The sequence below is a fragment of the Lipotes vexillifer genome, unplaced genomic scaffold, assembly GCF_000442215.2.
Source record: "Lipotes vexillifer unplaced genomic scaffold, Lipotes_vexillifer_v1.1 scaffold6, whole genome shotgun sequence".
In the NCBI taxonomy this organism is placed as follows: Eukaryota; Metazoa; Chordata; class Mammalia; order Artiodactyla; family Lipotidae; genus Lipotes; species Lipotes vexillifer.
In genome coordinates, this window is record NW_006799037.1 from 3,375,636 (window position 1) to 3,395,446 (window position 19,811).

The 19,811-nt window shown below is 42.4% G+C and overlaps 1 protein-coding gene across 3 annotated transcripts in view; it reads left to right on the forward strand.

Annotated features, from left to right (window-relative positions):
- Window positions 1-19,811, forward strand: part of TEAD1 (TEA domain transcription factor 1) — a 258,914-nt gene that overhangs the window by 225,986 nt on the left and 13,117 nt on the right. For all 3 annotated transcript variants that reach the window (XM_007471413.1, XM_007471414.1, XM_007471415.1), the window contains one exon: window positions 1,004-1,177. In XM_007471413.1, coding sequence (XP_007471475.1) covers window positions 1,004-1,177 — 174 coding nt within the window. The remainder of the gene's footprint in view (window positions 1-1,003; window positions 1,178-19,811) is intronic.

Genomic DNA, 19,811 nt, shown 5'->3' on the forward strand with positions numbered 1-19,811 from the left:
GGGCATGGGGGGGGCTGGAGTATAGAGTTTAGGCCAGTGGTTCTCCAACTTAGCTGCATATTGGAATTCATCAAGGGAGCATTAAACATTACTGATGCCTGGCCTCATTCTCAGAAATGCCAGTTTAGCCTGGGTGGGACCCAGGCATTGGTGATTTTTAAATGCTCCGTGGTGATTGTGCTGCATCCTGGGTGAGAACCACTGGTTTGCCACACTCCTTTGTGGTCCGGTTACCATATCTTATACCAAAGCAAGGAGAAGAAAGCGTTTCCATTTGTTAGTTAAATGACTTGCCAGGGTTTTGATTTGTTTGTTTCTGTTTTTGTGAATGAGTGACTGGTCTTTTTTTTTTACTGGTCCCGTATAGCCCTGCACCATGAATCCTCTCCATGATCTATACCCATGACTCTAACTTTGCTCTGACAGTCACATATTGACCAGCCCTTTTGCAGAAGTTTTAGATTGGTTACTAAGGGGACTTGTGAGGAAGACACTCAGCTCTCTTATTCCTTGTGGAAGAAGTAGGTGGGTACCGTTGCTCAGAGCACTGCATTCATGCTGTTGCTAGGGGAGCTGGAGTGACAAGTGCATTCTGGGTGATGGCGTTAGCTGACCAAACCCATGCTGCTTATTGGACTTACACTGTAAATAATGGGCTCCAAAGGGGGTGTCACTGTCATTTTCAGTTGAGTCAGGTAAAACTGGGTAACGGAATTGTTTCTAGGTTTGGTAGTTGGGTAACTTAAGTTGTTGTGTCTACAAAAAGACTTTTTTAGGCACTTGGGAAAATATATGCCCTTGTAATAATAGACAATGATTGTTTTAACCCTTAGCTGTAATGGCTTTTCTTAATATCTTCATCTTTTCGAAGGCACAGACCCGAGGCAATTCAAGGCGGAATTCCGGGATTTCGAGACTACCACTCTTTATGCAGCTCAAGATGGATGTGTCCCAGGTTGATCGAAGGGTTTGTAATGGGAATGTTTCTGTTGGTTTCTTACAGTACAACAAACACCTCTTCGTGCACATTGGGCATGCCAACCATTCTTACAGTGACCCATTGCTCGAATCAGTGGACATTCGTCAGATTTATGACAAATTTCCTGAAAAGAAAGGTGGCTTAAAGGAACTGTTTGGAAAGGGCCCTCAAAATGCCTTCTTCCTCGTAAAATTCTGGGTGAGTAAGACCTTGCTGTGATTTCAGTGGATTTTGTCTGAATGGTCGCATCCCACACATGAGGGCAGAACACTGGCTGTGGATTTTCGCTGACTGATCTGCAGGATCGCCAAGGGATCACAGACTCACATCCGTGGGCCGTCCTCATGCTGGCCTGTGGCACATCCATGTGGTGACCCAGGTGGCATTTGCTGTCCCTGCCAAAGAGACACAGGCAGCTGCTTGGGCTTCAGGGCTGTCTCATGCAATGACAAGAAACTTTGCAGATGGCTGGGGTCACGATGGCAGACGTGAGACACTTAGACCCTCTTTCTGTTTGTTCGCACACCATTAAGCAAAGCGACCTATAAATTCCACTGGAGCATAGGACCTGAGGCAAAGAAGGGGCTTGGGTGGAGCTAAAGCCATGCTTCAAGATTTTATAAGTGTCAGAGAGAATACAAAATGGCTCTGCCCATTACGTGCCTCATTTGTGCTTTAAAACACCAAGGGCACATTCCCCCAGCTGCTGGGGCTTCCTGCTGTCCCCCCGGCCTCTGAGGAGAGTTTTGCTGTCCCTCCTCCACTAGTCAGGCCCGGGCCAGGGGACTGCTGTTGGGTCAGGGATGTCACAGCAAGCGTAAGGATAATGTGTGTGTACTGGGGGCTTAAGAGCAGAGGACCTGCTGGCACTGAGCATTTATAACTCCTTAGTCTTGACAAGAATAAAAAGAAAATGGCTTCAAATGTTTGCGCTTCTTAGCGTGGCATTAAAGGCCCTAAAAGAGCTGGTTCCGGGTGCTTCCCTTGCTGTCTGTCCTGTGGCCCGCCTTTGTGTGTGAGTGGGTGGACTTTTTACTTCTCCTTTCCCTCCTTCTTTTGAGGTGGTGGCTTCTTTATTATATAGCATCTTCCTCACTTAAACAAATGGTTGATTTTTCTTTTGGTCCTGTCGCGTTGCGTGGTTACTCAGTTACCATGCTGTGTCATCATTATTTGGATGTGTGTCCCACTCCTCTTTGGACTCGACTGCTTCCAGGCACCTGATTCATAATGGCGGCTACACAGATTGAATGCCTGTTGTGGGCCAGGAGCTGCGCTCATGCTTTACATGCATTTTATCCAGTCTTTCCAGTGTTACCTGGAATTTGCCTCATATCCAACCAAGAAAACAGAGACCCAGAGATTACAAAGTACAAGCTGCACCAGGGTGGGGACCTGGGGCTTGAAATCCGATCCGTTTGACTAAAGTGCCTTTGCTCTGTTTCCTGGCTGCTTCATGTCCCCTGGACCCCACCCACAGGGTCTGTCAATCGCTCTCCATATCTGCGAAGCTAAGCAAGCACCTGGCACAAAAAACTCAACAAATTGGGGGAAACAAACAGATAAACTAAGGAAAAATTCATATTTTAAATTCCTTGGGAGGAAATTTACATATTAAATTTAATTCGTTTAGGTTTTTTTTTAAATCCTTGCATGGTAACTGGATTTCTTTTGTCATGCTTCCATATTGAATTTGGATTGTGGAAGTAGCCTTCTACTTAATTTAATGTTCTCGGGATCAGTAATACATGTGGACACCCTGAAAAAGCACTTCCTTTTTCTGAGCAGTCACTTCCTTTTTCTAAGTTAGTGGCTGCCACCTATTGACTTGAATGGTGGTTGGGGGTCAGTTGTTATATGATAACACAGCAGTTTTTCAAAGGGTGTTCTACAGACCCCTGGGGGGTTCCTCAGTCTCCTTTCAATGGGCTGACAAGGTCAAAACAATTTTCATTATGACACTGAGATATTATTTTCGTTTTGAACTCTGCTGATGTGCTCATTGATGGTTCAAATGTAATAGGGTAAAACTGCTGAAGCCTTGGATCATTCGGGCTGGGTTGCATGCAGTTTTTTTTTTTATAAATTTATTTTTTATTTATTTATTTTTGGCTGTGTTCGGTCTTTGTTGCTGCCTGCGAGCTTCTCATTACAGTGGCTTCTCTTGTTGCAGAGCACGGGCTCTAGGCACGCGGGCTTCAGTAGTTGCAGCACACGGGCTCAGTAGTTGTGGCTTGCGGGCTCTAGAGCACAGGCTCAGTAGTTGTGAGGCACTGGCTTAGTTGCTCTGCAGCATGTGGGATCTCCCCGGACCAGGGATTGAGCCTGTGTGTCCCCTGCATTGGCAGGCAGATTCTTAACCCCTGCGCCACCAGGGAAGCCCGCACAGTTTAAATTAAAAAAACAAAAAAATCAGTCACACCAAGAATGTCCTTTTATGAGGTTTATTATATCTTGACCCTAGAGCACACACTGAAAATGAATGCAGTGAGCCTGCCTGCTACATCAAGGAAAACAACTGATAATTTTTGTTGCCAAAGATAAAATTTGAGCTTTCAAGTAAAAATAAGAATTTTGGAAAACTTGTATCCACTTTGGTGAACTTGACAACTTCCCAATACTTAAAAGACTTTTCTGCTGGGATCCACAGTCATATTAACAAATGTGATATTTTTTTTTATACTGTGCAAGATAAACCAATGGATTTTAAAGTAACAGAGTGTGAAAAGTTCATTGATATGGTTTCAGACTCCACACTATAGCTAACCTTTAAAAACTACGGCTTGTCAAGTTTTGGTGTAGTGTCAAAGAAAAATGGCCACAATTATCTGAAGAACCTATTAAAATATCCTTGGCTTTTCCAGCCACATATTTATGTGAGGCTGTGGGTTTTCTTCATGTGCTTCAACCAAAAGTTGAAGCACAAATCATGACAGATTGAATTTAGAAGCAGGTATGAGAATCTAGGTATTTTCCGTTAAGCCACACATTAAGTAGATTTGCAAAGTGTAAAACAGTGCTATCCTTCTCACTAATTTTTGTTGTTTTTTAAAATACAGGTATGTCTAATTTAAAAAAGATGTATGTTAACATCCAGTGAGCTTAATATTATTTTTAAATTAGGTAATAAATATTTAAAAATTTTCTCAGTTTAAATTTCTGACGTGGAAAATACAGACAGCTATAACCTACAGAAACAAAAGCTCTTTGAGGTCCTCAGTAAATCTTAAGAGTGGAAAAGGGGTCCCAAGATCAAAAGTTGGAGAGCCACTATTGTGAAGGATATAAAAAGAGACTGTTCTACCCAAATGAATTAAAATTAATCAGAAATTGTAGGATAAGATAAAAATAAGCCATTTTCAGTGCTTTCAAATTAAACGGTATTGGTTTTTTTGTTTTCCTGGTTTTTTTTGGCTGCGTTGGGTCTTCGTTGTGGCACGCGGGCTCAGTAGTTGCGCCTCGCGGGCTTAGTTGCCCTGCGGCATGTGGGATCTTAGTTCCCCAACCAGGGACCGAACCTGCGTCCCCTGCATTGGAAGGTGGATTCTTAACCACTGGACCACCAGGGAAGTCCTCTATATAGTATTGGATTTTAATGATAATAAGATTTCTTATAGTCAGCATGTTGTTTGACTATAAAGTGGAAGGCAAAGTATTAGAAAGTTGTTTTTGTTTTTGCTTCCAAAATTTTCCATTTTACACAGGGGATGATTTTAATAAATGCTTTCAGTGATGGGACCCTTCAGTCATGAATCCCCAAATAATGAAGTCTAGATTTGCAGATGTTTAGAGTGTGGTGGCTAGTATGAGATTTGCAAATGTGGAAACAATTACTCTGAGATTAGATATTAGTTTATTAAATTAAGATTTGCAGAATTAAAATTGAGCTCTTCTATGAATATGATGGAAGACATCACTCCTTCAGTATAATTGTTAGCAGTACTTAACCTTTATGAAGAAATTCAGTCCTGACTATGTTAGAATAAATGAGGAAAGGCAGTTTGAATTAGGTTTACAATTTGCTGCAACGTGAAATCTCATTGCCTTCCTCTAATGACTGAGAAAGCATGCATTACACTTAGACTCTATCCCTGAATGTCAGTGGGTGTTTCTTAAGTAGGCTTAATCTTCCTTTTGAAATTTCTTTCGTATTAGCAATTTGCTTCACAGATTTTCATTTTTGTGTGAATTCAGTGCATTTCAACGGAGGTCCTATCCTCACGTCTCCTTTCTTCTCCCTTTTTCCTCTTTCTCAAAGTGCCTGCAGTCTCCAGGTTGTCACCATCAGGCTGACTCTTAGTTTTTTCATAATGATTGCTCCACGTCCATTCTGGGCTCATTCAGGCTGGACCAGCTTAGGAGTTCGCTGTGGGAGAAATACTGAGTCCACCTGAGGTACCCGCACTTACGCCCAAGCTGTGACCCCAGCTCTTTGCCAGGGGACACTGAGGTAAATGGGATGGCAGTGAGTCATGTAGCGGTCACTCCACTGGCTTCAGGGTGGAAGACTCTGACTGGCCCCCCCAGGACTCAGGCCCCAAAGCACAAGTGAATGGCAGAGCCACAGATGCCAGTGTTGTGGGTGCCCCTCCACCCTGTGAGCCTTAATGGTATGGGACACCCAAGGGCCTCTGTGAATGGCTGTGCATCTGGGGAGACCTTTTTTTTTTTTTTTTTTTTTTTTTAAAAACCTTTTTGTTTTACTCATTTTCTGTGTACAAGTCAATGATATTTAGAAAAATTTGCAGAGTTTTGTGGTCGTCACCACTCTTAAATTTTAGAATATTTTTATCATTTCAAAAAGATGCCCAGTGCCCATTTGCAGTCAGTCTTTATTCCCACTTCCAGGCCCAGGCAGCTACTAATCCATTTTCTGCCTGTACAGATTTGCCTTTTCTGGACATTTCATGTAAATGGAATCATTGAATGTGTGGTTGTTGGCATCTGGCTTCTCTCACTTACAATGTTTTCGTAGCCTGAGTCAGTAATTCGCTGCTTTCTGTTGCTAAATACTATCCCACTGTATGGACAGACTGCATTTTACGTATCCATGCGCTAGTTGATAGACTTGTGGATTGTTTCCACTTTAGGCTTTTATAAATAATTCTGCTATGAGGTCTTTGTGGACAAGTCTGTGTGTGGACATATGGTTTCAGTTTTCTTGGGCAGCTAGCTATGCAGGAGTGGAGTTGCTAGGTCTTACGGTAACTCCGTGTTTAGCTTAAGAAACTGCCCAACTGTTTTCTGAGATGGTTGTACCACTTTACAGTCCCAGCGGGGAGATGATAGGGGTCACCTCCTCCTTTGACCGTTACGTCTGCGAGTATTAGGATGGGGAGAGATGGCAGTGAGTGTGGCAGGTAAGGGACCAGTGGGAAGCACCAAAACAAGGGACGTGTAAGGCTAGTTAAGGTGTGTTCAGGTGCATCAAGGTGTTTTGCAGCTGGGCCCTCACTTATATAGGAAACACAGGTGGGTGGAAAATGAGGAAAGAGAGGAATCAGGGGGGTTCATGTGTATCAGTCATAGGGAGCTGTCGGTGGTTTCAACAATTTTTGAGCCAAGAGAGTAATAGGATTCTTTTTACTGTTAAGCAACTTTCTCCACATTTTGCCTTTTTAATTTTTGTTCTTCCTTTTATGGCAGTCTCCTGTTTATTTCCTTTCTCTTCCTTCTTGCCTACTTTTTATTCACTCCCGTGCATTTTCATTCTACTCCACATCTCATTACAAAGAGAGGAAAGTGAATTTGCTGGAGCAGGAGGGAAGGGGCTCCTCTCTTTTTCAGCAGTGTGTGACCGTGGCTGTTAATGAGTTCCTCCTTGGAGCCAGTCCCTAGACTAGGCATAAGCATGTACTTGGTATTATTTAAACCCTGTGAGGTACATGTGATTATTCCCACTTTACACATAAAGAAACTGAGTCATGGAGAGGCAGAGTGATTTCTGCAAAGTCACACAGCTAATTGATGCCAGATCTGCTGGACTCCGGAATCCATGTGCTTTCCACGACGTCTATGCGTGGAAGCCAGTGCGGGTACCTGAAGTGAAGCAGTGTAGTTTCTTTGTGAAGGCATGTCCGTATGGGGCGCTCAGGTGTCTGTTTACCTGAGCACCAAGGTGAGTAGACTACTATTACCAGGAAGTTCAGGTTGAATCCTAAGTTTTAGCAGAGCGATCAGTGCAACCCTGGTAGCTGCCTGTGCGGGGGGCAGCACCGTCGTGTTCACATGTTTATGAAACCAACGTCGTAATCTTCTAGGCAGTCTTCGAAATCTGTAATTCTTAATTCATTCCTAAATGCACCATGAATATGGCTTAATGCGATACATGTTTATGTAGTTTCAACCAAGGAGTGCGTTAAATCTGGCATCCTGCTTTTCTTCCTTATCTAGCACCCTTCCCTGTAGCTAGATGTCATTAGATCCCTAATACCATTATTAATGACTACATAATATCCTCTCTACTGGGTGTATCATAATTTAACCATTCTTATTCGACATTGATTAGGATTTGTGTGTGTGTGTGTGTGTGTGTGTGTGTGTGTGTGTGTGTGTGTAGGTATATGTGAGTTTGTGTCTGTGTAAAGAGCCAAGTTGCTTTCAAAAGTTGTCAGGCAGTCAATAGTGAGCATACCAGGCATCTTCATCAGCCTTGTGTGGCATAATTTAAAAGAAAACAACTTTCTGTTGTCACTTTGGTTTTTGGCTTCCTCTGCATCTGCAGTTATTTTTTCTTTCCACTCGAAGTCTTTAATCCTTCCTCACTCTCAAGAGAAACAACTTTTAATAAGGTTAAACATACTGTGTTCCCTTGATTCTAAGACATATACTTCCCACGTCAACAGTCATAGAAGTGGGATGCTTCTTACAGTGGCCATCATAAGCCCCGTGCCCACCCCTACACAGAGGGGTAAGTCATGATGTGGTTATTATTACTTGCCCTTTGCGACCCTAGGCAGTGTAAAAGGCATCTCGCCACCTCCTTGTCACCTTAGTTGAATTACTTGCACTAGTAGTGTATACTACTATACTTAGTAGCTTAAATTTGAATCCCTAATTAAAATGTCTCAGAAAAATGATAGTTTGATGCAGCATTGAAATTGTTATTATAGTTGAGGAAGAGTGTGGGACCGGATTTGTACCAAGTGAACATTTTGCACTGGCAGAAAACCATGCTCCTATTTTCCTTATAAAACAACGGTCAGATGCTTTGTGGGCTCTAAGAAAGGAAGATGTACACCCACAAGTGGACAGAGCTGTGCTTCATTTCAGTATTGAGATCCATGCAGGTGGGTTGCCAGTGATATGGCAGACGGTGCAGCTAGTTTAAGATAAAATGTCAGCTGTCTTGGAATTCATCATAGAATCCCCAAAGCTAGAAGAAGTAGGTGTGATTCAGTCATGCATCCTGAAAGACAGAAACCCAAGTATAGCTTGCAGCTCACTTTCAAAAGAAGTTTGTTGCCAGCCATAAGTAGCTTACTTAAAGGAATAAACAAAATGATGGATTTAACCAAATTAAAAAATGCAATGAAAGTAATATTTTTGGAGGAGCCTCAAAATTCTACTCTCTGTCCTAACAGTCCTCAAGAGTGTCAAGCTTGGGGACACTGGTTCAAAGAAAGCTGCGCCACTAACATGTTACTTATAAACCTTACAGCCAAAAACCATTCAGAAGAATCATTAGGATGATGAAGGCTTACTCTCAAACTTTGTTTGGAATAACAAAGAAGAAAATAATATGAAAATGAAATTGTATGGATCTGTATCCTGTGGTTAAGAAACAAATTCTTAATTATAATATTTCTTTTTTCTCTCAAATCATTACTAAATTAGTGGTATGTTAGAAATCAGGATATACTCCATGTTACCCTATGGCTATTTATGCTTTGCTTTTTAAAATTCTTGGGATTATGATCATCCAGTGTAAACAATTAACAATTTATTCATAGTGATTCAACTTACTTTCTTAACCTATTTTTCTGGGGGAAGAAAAAGCAAGGCTAGTTTTACTAACCAGAGCAGATGTGAAGAGATATTATAAAACAGAAATGGAAAGCAAATTATCTGGAAAGAGGGCAGCCTTTAGAAGATGTTTTTATCTTGGTAGGAACGAAATGACATTTGTTGGACAAAATGACAGGCACTTTTGGGCTTTATTTAGGGAGAAGAAACTGGGTGCACATGTAACCTGGCCAGATAGACCCCCTCCAGAGTTTTAGCCTGCTTCTAATTGGATTCTGAATGATTTAGGCTGGAATTGTAGACTTGAGTCTATCATTTGGAACCAAATGTCCCTGTTGCAATTCATGGAAAAGGACGTTAGCAAAATGGAATGATTTGCTCCCCACGTGTTTTAAACGGTTATCAATAAGGAAAGGGCCTTTCAGTTCAACAAGCTTTTCCTTTCTCTCTACATCTGTCTCTTCTCACAACAGTGTTAAGTTCTGAAATTATGTGAACAATAGGAAGTAATGGAATGATGTAGTGGAAGGAAGGTTAGCAAGAAATACCATATTCAGAGGTACTTATGGGGCTAATACATGATAAATTCTCTTTGGTAGACTGTGACTCTATGATTATCTTCACCAGGGTCTGTTTTTTTGAAAAATCATCTTTGGATAGCAGGTTCTGATATTTCATGTAGAAGGATGGGGGTTGGGGGGGGCATGGTGGTCAGTAACCTTGCACATCCAACCCATTTTGGCTTGATTTTATGAGAAAAATATCTGGAGCTTGTTAGCACTTTCTGCATTGACTGCTGTCTATTATTGCTTCCTTCCTGCTTTCCCAGCCCTGTGCCCTAAACTTTGTAAGCCTTCCCCAGGGAGCAAGGATCCTATCCATAACATTTGTTTATCCAGCAGTGCAATGTATATAGCAGATTTTCAACAGTTTTTTATTTATTTTATTTTATTTATTTATTTTTTTAATTCAGTTGATGAAAAGTTATTTCATTCAGTACACCTAGAGGAATTGCTGTACATGGGGTCCTATAACTGTCACTTGGCCAGCTCTGATAGTGTAGGCAGATATCGTAGGCATCTGACAGTTTGTTGAATAAATTTCTCAAGGAATTTACTGAAAGAAGGTAGGAGGAGACCTCAAGAGATTCACACAAAAACTTTTCCAGGCTCTCTCTGGAGTTGTTAGGTTCTTATAGAAATAGTTTAATCGTTTGCATTAGTAATGAATATACTCATCACCAGTGAGTCATTCAACAAATCGGTCAATTCACTGATTTCTACTTTGCTCCTAGAAAGCTGGGGAAGCAGACATGAGTAAGAGGCAGACCTTAGGGTCTGGTGTGGGATGGCAGAAACACTGTGGGATAGGGGCTCTAGTGGAAATGTGGAAGCACAGAGGTAGAGGAGGTGCTCTTTCTGCCTGAGAACATTCTGGAAGGCTTCACAAAGATGTGGCATTTGAGCTGAATCTTGAAAGAATTTAATCAATGGAAGGGGAGTGGGAAGGAGTTTTCAGGGCAGGTGGACGCTTGTGCAGAGACCAGGAGTCCTACTGAGAGTTGACAGAAGGTCCTGGGGGCCGCTGGGCCTCACAGAACCTGGAGAATTGTGAGAGTTGAGGGCGGAAACGATCTCCATGGCACTGACTTTATTTAAAAGAGCCTTTCTGAATCCGCTGAAAACATAAGGCAGAATAGGACAGCCTGGAAGCTGGGAGCAGAAGCTCACTCTGCTTTTCCCTCAATCCCTCGACCTCAGTCCCACCACGGATACTTTTTTTTTTTTTTAACCTTGAACTCTTCAGGACATCTAGGCAGAATCTAAATTGGGAATTCCCTTAACCTCATGGGAGAATCCATCTGACAGCTGTTCCTCTAATGCTTTCTGTCCTGGGCCGTTGGCTCAGTGGTTGCTAACAAGGCCAAGGTCAGGGGTCCATTCTTTCCTGCATGGGGCTGTTTAACTCTGCTCTGTGCCGTGGTTACAGGCTGAGATGCAGAGCCACTGTGTCCCCCAAGAGCTGCTGCTGAGCAGAAGCCCAGGGGAAAGCAGACATGTGGTACACCTGCACCTCCCAGCATTCACCCTGTTCATGGAGGCACGGTTAGCTTCACTCTGTAACCATCACCAAGAAAAGCTTGAGAAGGAAAGAATTGAAGTGGCACAATCAGGGTGTGGCTGCTTATTTCCAGACCCAGTTTTGCATGGATTACCTACACATAGTCATAAAACCCCTCAGGCATCTTGGTCAGTTGTCTAAAACTGGACCTATACCCTTGGTGATGTGTGAAATTCCCTCTCCCTGTGAAGGTAGAGATGCAAGGTACACCCTACCCATCCACCCCCATTTTAATGTACTGTTTACATTACCAAAGCAAGAGAAGCTTATTAAATTTTCCAAGCAGTTCCAAAGACTATAGAAGAAAAAGTGAGAGCGACCCGCCACCAGCCCTGTATCCTTCCTGACTTTTTATATACAAACATTGTACGTACACCATTTGTTTTTACTAAAAGTATCGTGCTCCATGTTTTATTCAGCAGCTTCATTTTTTTCCCACTCAAAAATATTTTGAGCATAAGATGTCTCCTTACGGCAATGGAAATTTGAGGGTAAGTCCCAAGTTTTGTTATTCTTTTTTGGTAAAGGTGAATTGTTAGAAGAGTTGCCAGATTTAGCAAATAAGAATTCAAACCACCCAGTTTGATTTGAATTTCAGGTAAACAGCGTATACTTGTTTAGTGTCTGTCCCATGCCATCTTTGGGACAAAGGGATGTGTCCCTATCCCCACGGAAAAAAAGTATGTTGTTTATATAAAAATCAAATTTAACCAGGCAGCCTGTTATTTTATTTGGCAACTCTACACTTGTTAATTAGTTGATTGATTTGTTGTTATTGTTCTATGTAAGACTGTTCATGCACAAAAACTCCAGACCAGAGAAAAGGCCTTGTTTTCTGGTCTGGAAAAGGTGGTCTCTGGCTGATGTTCGCCTGCCTGACGAATGCTTTGGGTGAAGGGCCAGCTCAGCTGGGCACCCAGGACTCATTAACTGCCTCCGTTGGAGAGAACTGGCCTGTGCAGCTGCTTTGTACTAGGATCTGAGACCTTCGCTCTTTCACCCCAGCTACTGTGTGAAGTCACCAGTGGCAGTTACCTGAAGTTGTGTGGGCGATATTAATTAGATTTTTTTTAATGAATTGCCAGTATTTGTAGGAATTTGCAATGCAAACAGCCAGTCTTTCAAGCAGTGCCTATTGTAATTAGAGCAAGCTTTTAAGATTCTTTGAAGTGCTAAATGTTGATGAAATTCAAATGGATGCTGATCTGCACTATAAAGGGGCTCTTGTTGGTGGTTTTTTAAAATCTTCTATTTTGTAGATGTAAATATATGCCCTAGTTCGTGGGCAGTAACTTGAAGGGGGGGGCGGTGGGGGGTGCTGAGTTTATGCCTGTTACTCTTATTTAAAACAGCTGTGGCCGGAAAGCTACAGCTTCGTGCTGTTGCACCGGGCAGGGGCGCCGTGGCCCAAACACCCTCAAAGGCTCCCTTCCCTTTGGGCAGCTTTCTCGCTCTCCCCAAATGCAAGTCGACCTGCCCCCGGGGGGTGGGGGGAGGGGCGTGGCGGCTGTCCCACAGTCATCCCAGCCTCCCGCACCCCAGGCCTCCGACGCCACTGGGGCAGATGCGTGCAGATGAGTCAGGCGGGAGGGTTGGGGAGCAGACCACAGCCTCAAGAGTTCCCTGCCCGGGCTGCCTCCGGGAGCACTTCTGCCTCCCGGCTCACGGCCCAGGGCAGAGCAACTGCTGTTGCGGCGCCTGGGGGAGCAGCTGTAAGGCCCACGTGATGCCCTGCCTGGCCGAGCCTCACCACGTGGCAGGCCTGGATGGACGCCCATGACAGGGCCTGGCTCCCAGCGCTGCCTGCCAAGGAGCCAGATGCTGCCATTGGAAAAAATTGCTTCACAATTTGAAATCTTGGTCCTTTGATCATGGCTGGGAGAAGATGGAGAGGAGAGGTTCAAAGTGGTGAAAATGCCAGCGTCTCCTTGCATCCATCGGTGCCTCTTGTCAGGGACAATCCTCTTGATGTTTTCATTTTTGCAACCAAGTAATTCCTGCCCAGCCCTTCCAAGCCCTCCAGGTGGAAGGGAGAGGCCGGTGGGAAGGGAGTGTCTGCAGCCTGCTCCTTTCCTACCCCGTGCCCACGCCCTCTCCCCTGCCTTGGGACTGATCTGCTTCCTCTTTATTCCTGCAGGCCTTTTCTTTTCTGAGGCCAGTGACAAAGTAGTTGTGTCAGCCAAATGCTGCCTCTGCCTGAGCTGCACCATTCCATTCCGCCCTTGGCAACCTCCTGTCGTTCAGGCACCTGGAGCCAGGTTTCCAGAGGCCTGAGGTTTTGCAGAGCCCCTTCCCTGGCCCAGCCCTCCCCTCAGAGGACTCTGGATCCTACGTAACTGGGCTAGGCCTTGTTTTCCTCACCCATGAAATGGGAAGAATCATTCTTTGAAGAATATTGCTTTTTTTTTTCCTTCAATTTCAAAAACATGAAATGAAGCAGTGGAACACGTCCGTGAACAAATACGCTTGCTGAGTGAGAGGTAACAGAGGAGAAACCAAGCCGAAGTCTTGTCTTGTGACGTACATGTCTCAGCTGCACAGGTAACGAGTGTGTAAGAGAAGGATTATTTAGGGAAGAATTTGAGGGAATTTGATGTTTCACTTTTTTGTTTCCTTGCTGTCTGGTGCAGTCAGCTTTCTCTGCCTACATTGTAACCTGCTTCTACTTCGACCTTACACTGTTTTCCAGGACTTGCCCACGTATAGATCCTCAAGTTTTTAATCCATTCCCCACACATTTATTAATGATGGCCTTTTTTGCGTCCAGGCAGAATTTCATGACATCTCTAATCATATCTTAGTGGGAAAGATTGTAATTTTGTACCTGTTTGAGCAGTTATGCCTAAAACCTAAGGCTTGTTATAAACTCACAAATCAGAAAAAGTACTAAGTTTTCTGTTTGAAAAAAGTTTTCTGTTTGCTGCATCTGTGCTGCTCACCTGATAAGCATGGATTGGGACTCAAACTGGCTCTGGGGGGAAAGCGTCTATCTTGTTTGTTGATTATGAACCACCATCTACTTTGGGTCACACCTCTGGAGATGTGACTTGAGGCTCTGTCTTTAATCTCTGTCCAGGTCTGTGTTGAAGTCCCTGGGTTGACAGGAGTGGTCATCGTTTACGTTTATGTGGCACGTTTCAGTATACAGATGAGGCTCGTACACATTCTCTCTTCTGATCACAGTGGTGGGCTTTGGAAACAGATCTTCTCTGAGGTTAGAGATGCGGAGAGTGAGACGCAGAGGAGTGACCGCTGTCCATGCTGTCCGTCAGGTGTCTGAGATGAGATGATGACAAGTGAACTCAGGATTCTCAAGTCTCTGAACTAGTTGGAAGGGAGGTCTGAAGTCAGGATGGAATCTAATAAAAATAAACATGGAACTTGGATGCTAGGAAGCAGTAGGACCTGAAGAACTCTGTGGTGTGAAGCGGGAGTGGAAAGGTGAGATGAGGGGGGAAATGAAAGACGGTTGTAGGATTGTCTTTTACAGCAGGTGTTCTTAGGCCTGGTTGATTCCAGAAGGCAGAGCTGTAGGTGGAAGCGGCTGGGAAACCGGTTGCAGCGTAACAGGTGTGGTAGGCATCAGCATGTCCGAGTCCTTACCACAGTGTTAGGGGATGTGTTACATTACACGGAAAGGGGGAGTGGAGGTCGCTAAGAGCAGACAGGGAAATACCTTGGGTTATGTGAGTGGGTAAATCACAAGTTTCCTTAAAAGTGGCAGAGGGAGGCAAGAGAAGAGGTCTAGAGAGATGACAACTGGCAATGTGAGGACTCAGCCTGGTGTTGCTGGCTTTGAAAATGGGGCGAGGAGCTAAGAGACAAGGAATGTGGAAGCTGAAAGAGGCAAAGAATCCGATCCCTCCCCAGAGCCTCCAGAAACGAACACAGCTCCACCAATACCTTGATCTCAGCCTGGTGAGACCCATATTGGATGTCCGACCTACAGAAGTAGAAGACCAAAAACAAAAATTGGTGGTGTTTTAAGTCACTAAATTTGTGGTAGTTTGTTAAAGCAGCAATAGAAGACTAATAACAACTGGAAAAAGAACTCTCTAACAATTAGGTCTGCCCGGGACATGGTGAGTATTTTATTAAAGTAATGATTTTCCTGTGTCTGAAGGTAGTATTTAGCCAGAAGGCACCGCAGGTCAGGATACTGTAGAAAGGACTCCTGCCTTAGGTGGTAGGAGAAGGAGCTGGTCTCTGAACCCAGTTCATATGGAGGGTCTCTGTTCTAGGGCAAAATGGGCAAAGATTCCTTAGAAGGGCCCATTTGCCTGGACTTGCCCTCTCCAGTCACATCGTCAAGGCGCTTGTTTTTTTCTTTTTTTTTTTTTTTTTTTCATTTTAGAACATGGCCCATGACTAGCTAGGGAGGGGGAAATTTCCCCTTCTACCCCTCTTGAGTTCTTGTGGCTTGACTGGAAATAAAATTGACACCAGACAGATTGATAAGAGAAACAGAAACAAATTTTTAATTCATGGCAATGGAGTTCACACAGAAATGGGACCTAAGAAGTGGCTGAAGCAGGCATCTGTTGTACTTTTTAGACAAACGATAAATTTGTGAGGAATCACAGGACAAAGAGACGTAGGTTTGGGGTGCTTAATTAGTGAAGAATCTAAACAGGGCTTGGGCTTGGGGAAGTAAAATTTTAAAGTAACAAGGTTTGTTTAAAAGGCTTCTCGTCCCTAAATTCTCGATCTCTGGCGATAAGGATGTCCTTCTACCTCCAGATGCAGGAAGTATACCTGTCACATGAGAGATTTGTTTCCTGCTTTCAGGGAGACCGAGGGGAGGGTCAGAGTGTCCCTCTTCCATTGGTTGTTTCTTAAGTAACTTTAATCCAAAATGAGTATGCCATTGAGGCACACTTTGGAACGGCCTGCCCTGGGCCCCAACAGCTGGCTTATCCCCGGAGGATAGGATATCGTTTGAATTTGGAATTTTTTGGGAGGGTAAGTTTGCTGGGTTCTAGTTGTTTCTTGGAATTTTTTAAATTAATTAATTTATTTATTTATTCATTTACTTATTTTTGGCTGGGTTGGCTCTTCGTTGCTGCGCATGGGCTTTCTCTGGTTGCGGCGAGCGGGGGCTACTCTTTGTTGCGGTGCTTGGGCTTCTCATTGCAGTGGCTTCTCTTGTTGCGGAGCACGGGCTCTAGGCACGCAGGCTTCAGTAGTTGCAGCACGTGGGCTCAGTAATTGTGGTTTGTGGGCTCTAGAGCTCAGGCTCAGGAGTTGTGGGGCACGGGCCTAGTTGCTCCACGGCATGTGGGATCTTCCCGGACCAGGGCTCGAACCCGTGTCCCCTGCATTGGGAGATGGATTCTTAACCACTGCACCACCAGGGAAATCCCTGTTTCTTGGATTTTTATATTTATTTGCTTTTAGAAAATATCCTATAATCAGATAAGAGATGATTAGGCAAAAATGGTTTGTATGTCTGATACCAGCATTTTTTTCCTCATTTTCTTGCCTTCAGAACTATATGAAGTAGGTTTGCCCTGAGTTTTCAGTTGGGAAAAATGAGTCGAGAGGGTGGATAATGAACTCAGCACGAATCGTAGACTCATTACAGAGTTTGCCTCCTCTGTTGCTGATTTAATGTTAGCATTCTTTCTTTGATATTACCTTTGCTCCACGGGGGTTCAGTGACCATATTTCTTTCTGGGATAATCATATCATCAGCTGACAGATAATTATCTTTCACATCAATACCTCCTCCTAGAAAATTCCCAAAGAACAACTGTGATATGGTTGGATGGCTGTGTAATTATTTTCCATGTTCAAAAGTAACTGCAAAGCAGTTGTAATAGCAAATTGCTTATTTACTGTTAGTTGAGAAGTCTTTTAAAATCTAACCTATTAAATGTACACTAATAATTAAATACAAAGTTGTCTCAAACTTTTTAAGAAAAGCAAGATAATTCAAAAACCATCTGTTCCTCTTATCTAAATGAAAGCTGAAAGTGCACATAGATCTCATGACCAGCAATTCCACTCCTAGGAACACCTAACAGGAGTGCACACACGAGTTCATCAAATCCCTGAATGTTCAGAGTAGCGCTCTTCATAATGGGTTCAATTTGGAAACCATCCGTAGAAGAGATAGGTGGTGGTATAGTCCATTCAGTGGAGTACTCTACAGTGACAAGGATAGATGAACTACACACCACAACATGGATGGCTCTCACACTGTAATGCTGCACAAATAGAACTAAACACAGAGGAATCAGCACTATGTGATTCCACTTGTGAAACGTTCACAAAGCCAGACAAGATTAACATACAGTATTTTAGGATGAAGGTTACTCTTGTGACATGGGGCGTTTGATTGTACTGAAAGGGAGCATGGATGAGGGGGCTTCTGTTCTATTTCCTCATCTGGGTGCTGGTTACATGGGTGTGTTCACTTTATAAAAATTAGTCAGTCTGTAAACTTGTGATTTGTACACTTCTCTGAATGTATGTTCTACTTTAATTTTATGTAAAAAAGTTAATCCTAACAACTTTAAAACTCATACTTTGTTGAGATTGTTTCAGATGGTGGAGTTTCATAATGTGAATTCTTGAATACCTTCATTTTTGATACCCCCTGACGTTGTACCTACGGGTCATCCATTCCGAATTAAAACTAATTAAATTATTTAGGGAATTCTAAGGGACAGTGGTGAACCAAAGGTGAGAGGGTGGGAATGGTCTGCCCCAGGTGCAGGCATTAAGGAGGTTCATTGCAGAGAAGTTTATATGGCAAAACCATCTAAAAATGGTTGTCATTTTTATTATCACACTGTGCCCACAGTTCTAAACAATGCTATCAATAAAATATTCCTCAAAAAGAAAAAATCCTTTGTTGGCCTAAACCTTAAACAACTGGTAAAATTAGTGTTGGGCTTTTATTTAGTGTATATATTTCATACATATTTTATTTCATATATATGTATAGACACACACATATGTATATGCTTCAAACCAGCACACTTATATATTGCTTATCCATTATGTTACTTATTCTTTAATAACACATGTGAGTAAAGACTCAGTCTTATATTCTAGAGTAAGTTCTAACAGTTTGGAATCGTTGGAGCTGCAGTCCACACAGTGCTGCTGCTTCTGTGATTTGGAAATGGCCACAGTAGTTGTGAAGACGAAAAAGTAGAGCTAGAGTTACTTCATTCTCTGTTACCACTTTCAGAGTTTTTGTGTTTAAAGTTTAAAACGCTGAAACAGTGCTGGTGATTACTGAAGGTAATTTTGTCAAAGGAAGGGGGTCTTAAAAATGATCCACTCTAACTGTGAAATCTACTAGGTGTGCCGCTGCTATAGCACCAGTATTACTTAAGCGTGGAAACTCATAGGGGTGGAAACATAAAAGCTGTGAAAATTTTCTGCAATTTTGCTAACATCAAATTATGGTGAATGCCATTATAAACTTGGGTAACATTTTGAATTTGTATGTGTGTGTGTGTATGGATTATTGTGTATACTTATTTCTATGCTTGCTTTAGATTTTAAGACTCATAGTTTGTTTACATTGTAAATCTTTCACTTGTCAAAAATACTGCCACTGCATTATGCTAAGTGAAATAAGTCAGACAAAAAGATAAATACTGTATGATATCGCTTATATGTGGAATCTAAAAAATACAACAAACTAGTGAATATAACAAAATATATTATAGAGATATAGAGAAAAAACTAGTGGTTACCAGTACGGGGACGGGGGTGGGGGCAAAATAGGGGTGGCAGAGTGGGAGGTACAAACTATTGGTATAAGTAAGATAGGCTCGAGGATGTACTGTACAACACAGGAGTGTAGCCAATATTTTGTAATAACTGTAAATGGAATGTAACCCTTAAAAATTGTATATAAAAAAATACTGCCACTGAAGTAAATAAAGTGAAAAATGGAGCGTTGAAAGAAAAGAAAACATTGTGCCTAGGGAGTTGAGGTGCAATTCTTAAGAAACCTCCCTCCTGGTTAAGTTGATATAATTTGAAGTTGATAGTTTTTAAAAAGTAACCCAATCCCATGTGCTCTTCTGCTGACTCCCCTGCACATTGCTAATTTCCCCGTGCTCCTTCCCACACTCCACCCCTTACACCACAAACACCAGACTGTTTTTGATTGTTCACCAGTCCTTCACAACAACTTGATTACATCAAAATGAGTTTGTTTAAATTGCAGTATTAGTTAACAGTGTATTTATGGCCCATTCATTCTCATTTTCAAAGCAGGGAATTTTTAAAAATTAAATGTAAACAAAGTAAAAGTAATTTCTAATGGACCTTTCCTGTTCCACTTAACTTATTATTGCACTGTTGTTGGGAAGCATTCTAAACATTCATCAGTAGAGCACATGTTAAATTATGGTGCATCTGTATAATGGAATAATACGCAGCCACCAGAAAGTGTGGCTGTTCAGTTTTTTAAAGGGCTGTTCTTTTAAAAACTGGTATTCTATATCAGTACTATGTGAATTCTAAGAAGTATTTATTTATTTATAGCCAGGTTTAGAAGAATGCTACAGTTTGTGCAGAAAAGAGGGAATGTGTATGTTTGAATATCTAAATGCTAAATATCTCTAAAAGAACACTTGAGAAATAGATAACACTGGTCATCTAGGGAGGTTGGCAAGTTCAGGGTAGAAATACAACGTACATCCTTTTTACAGTTTGATTTTTTTTTTTTTTTCCTTACCACATGCAAATTTTTACTTTTTTTTTTTTTTTTTAAGTT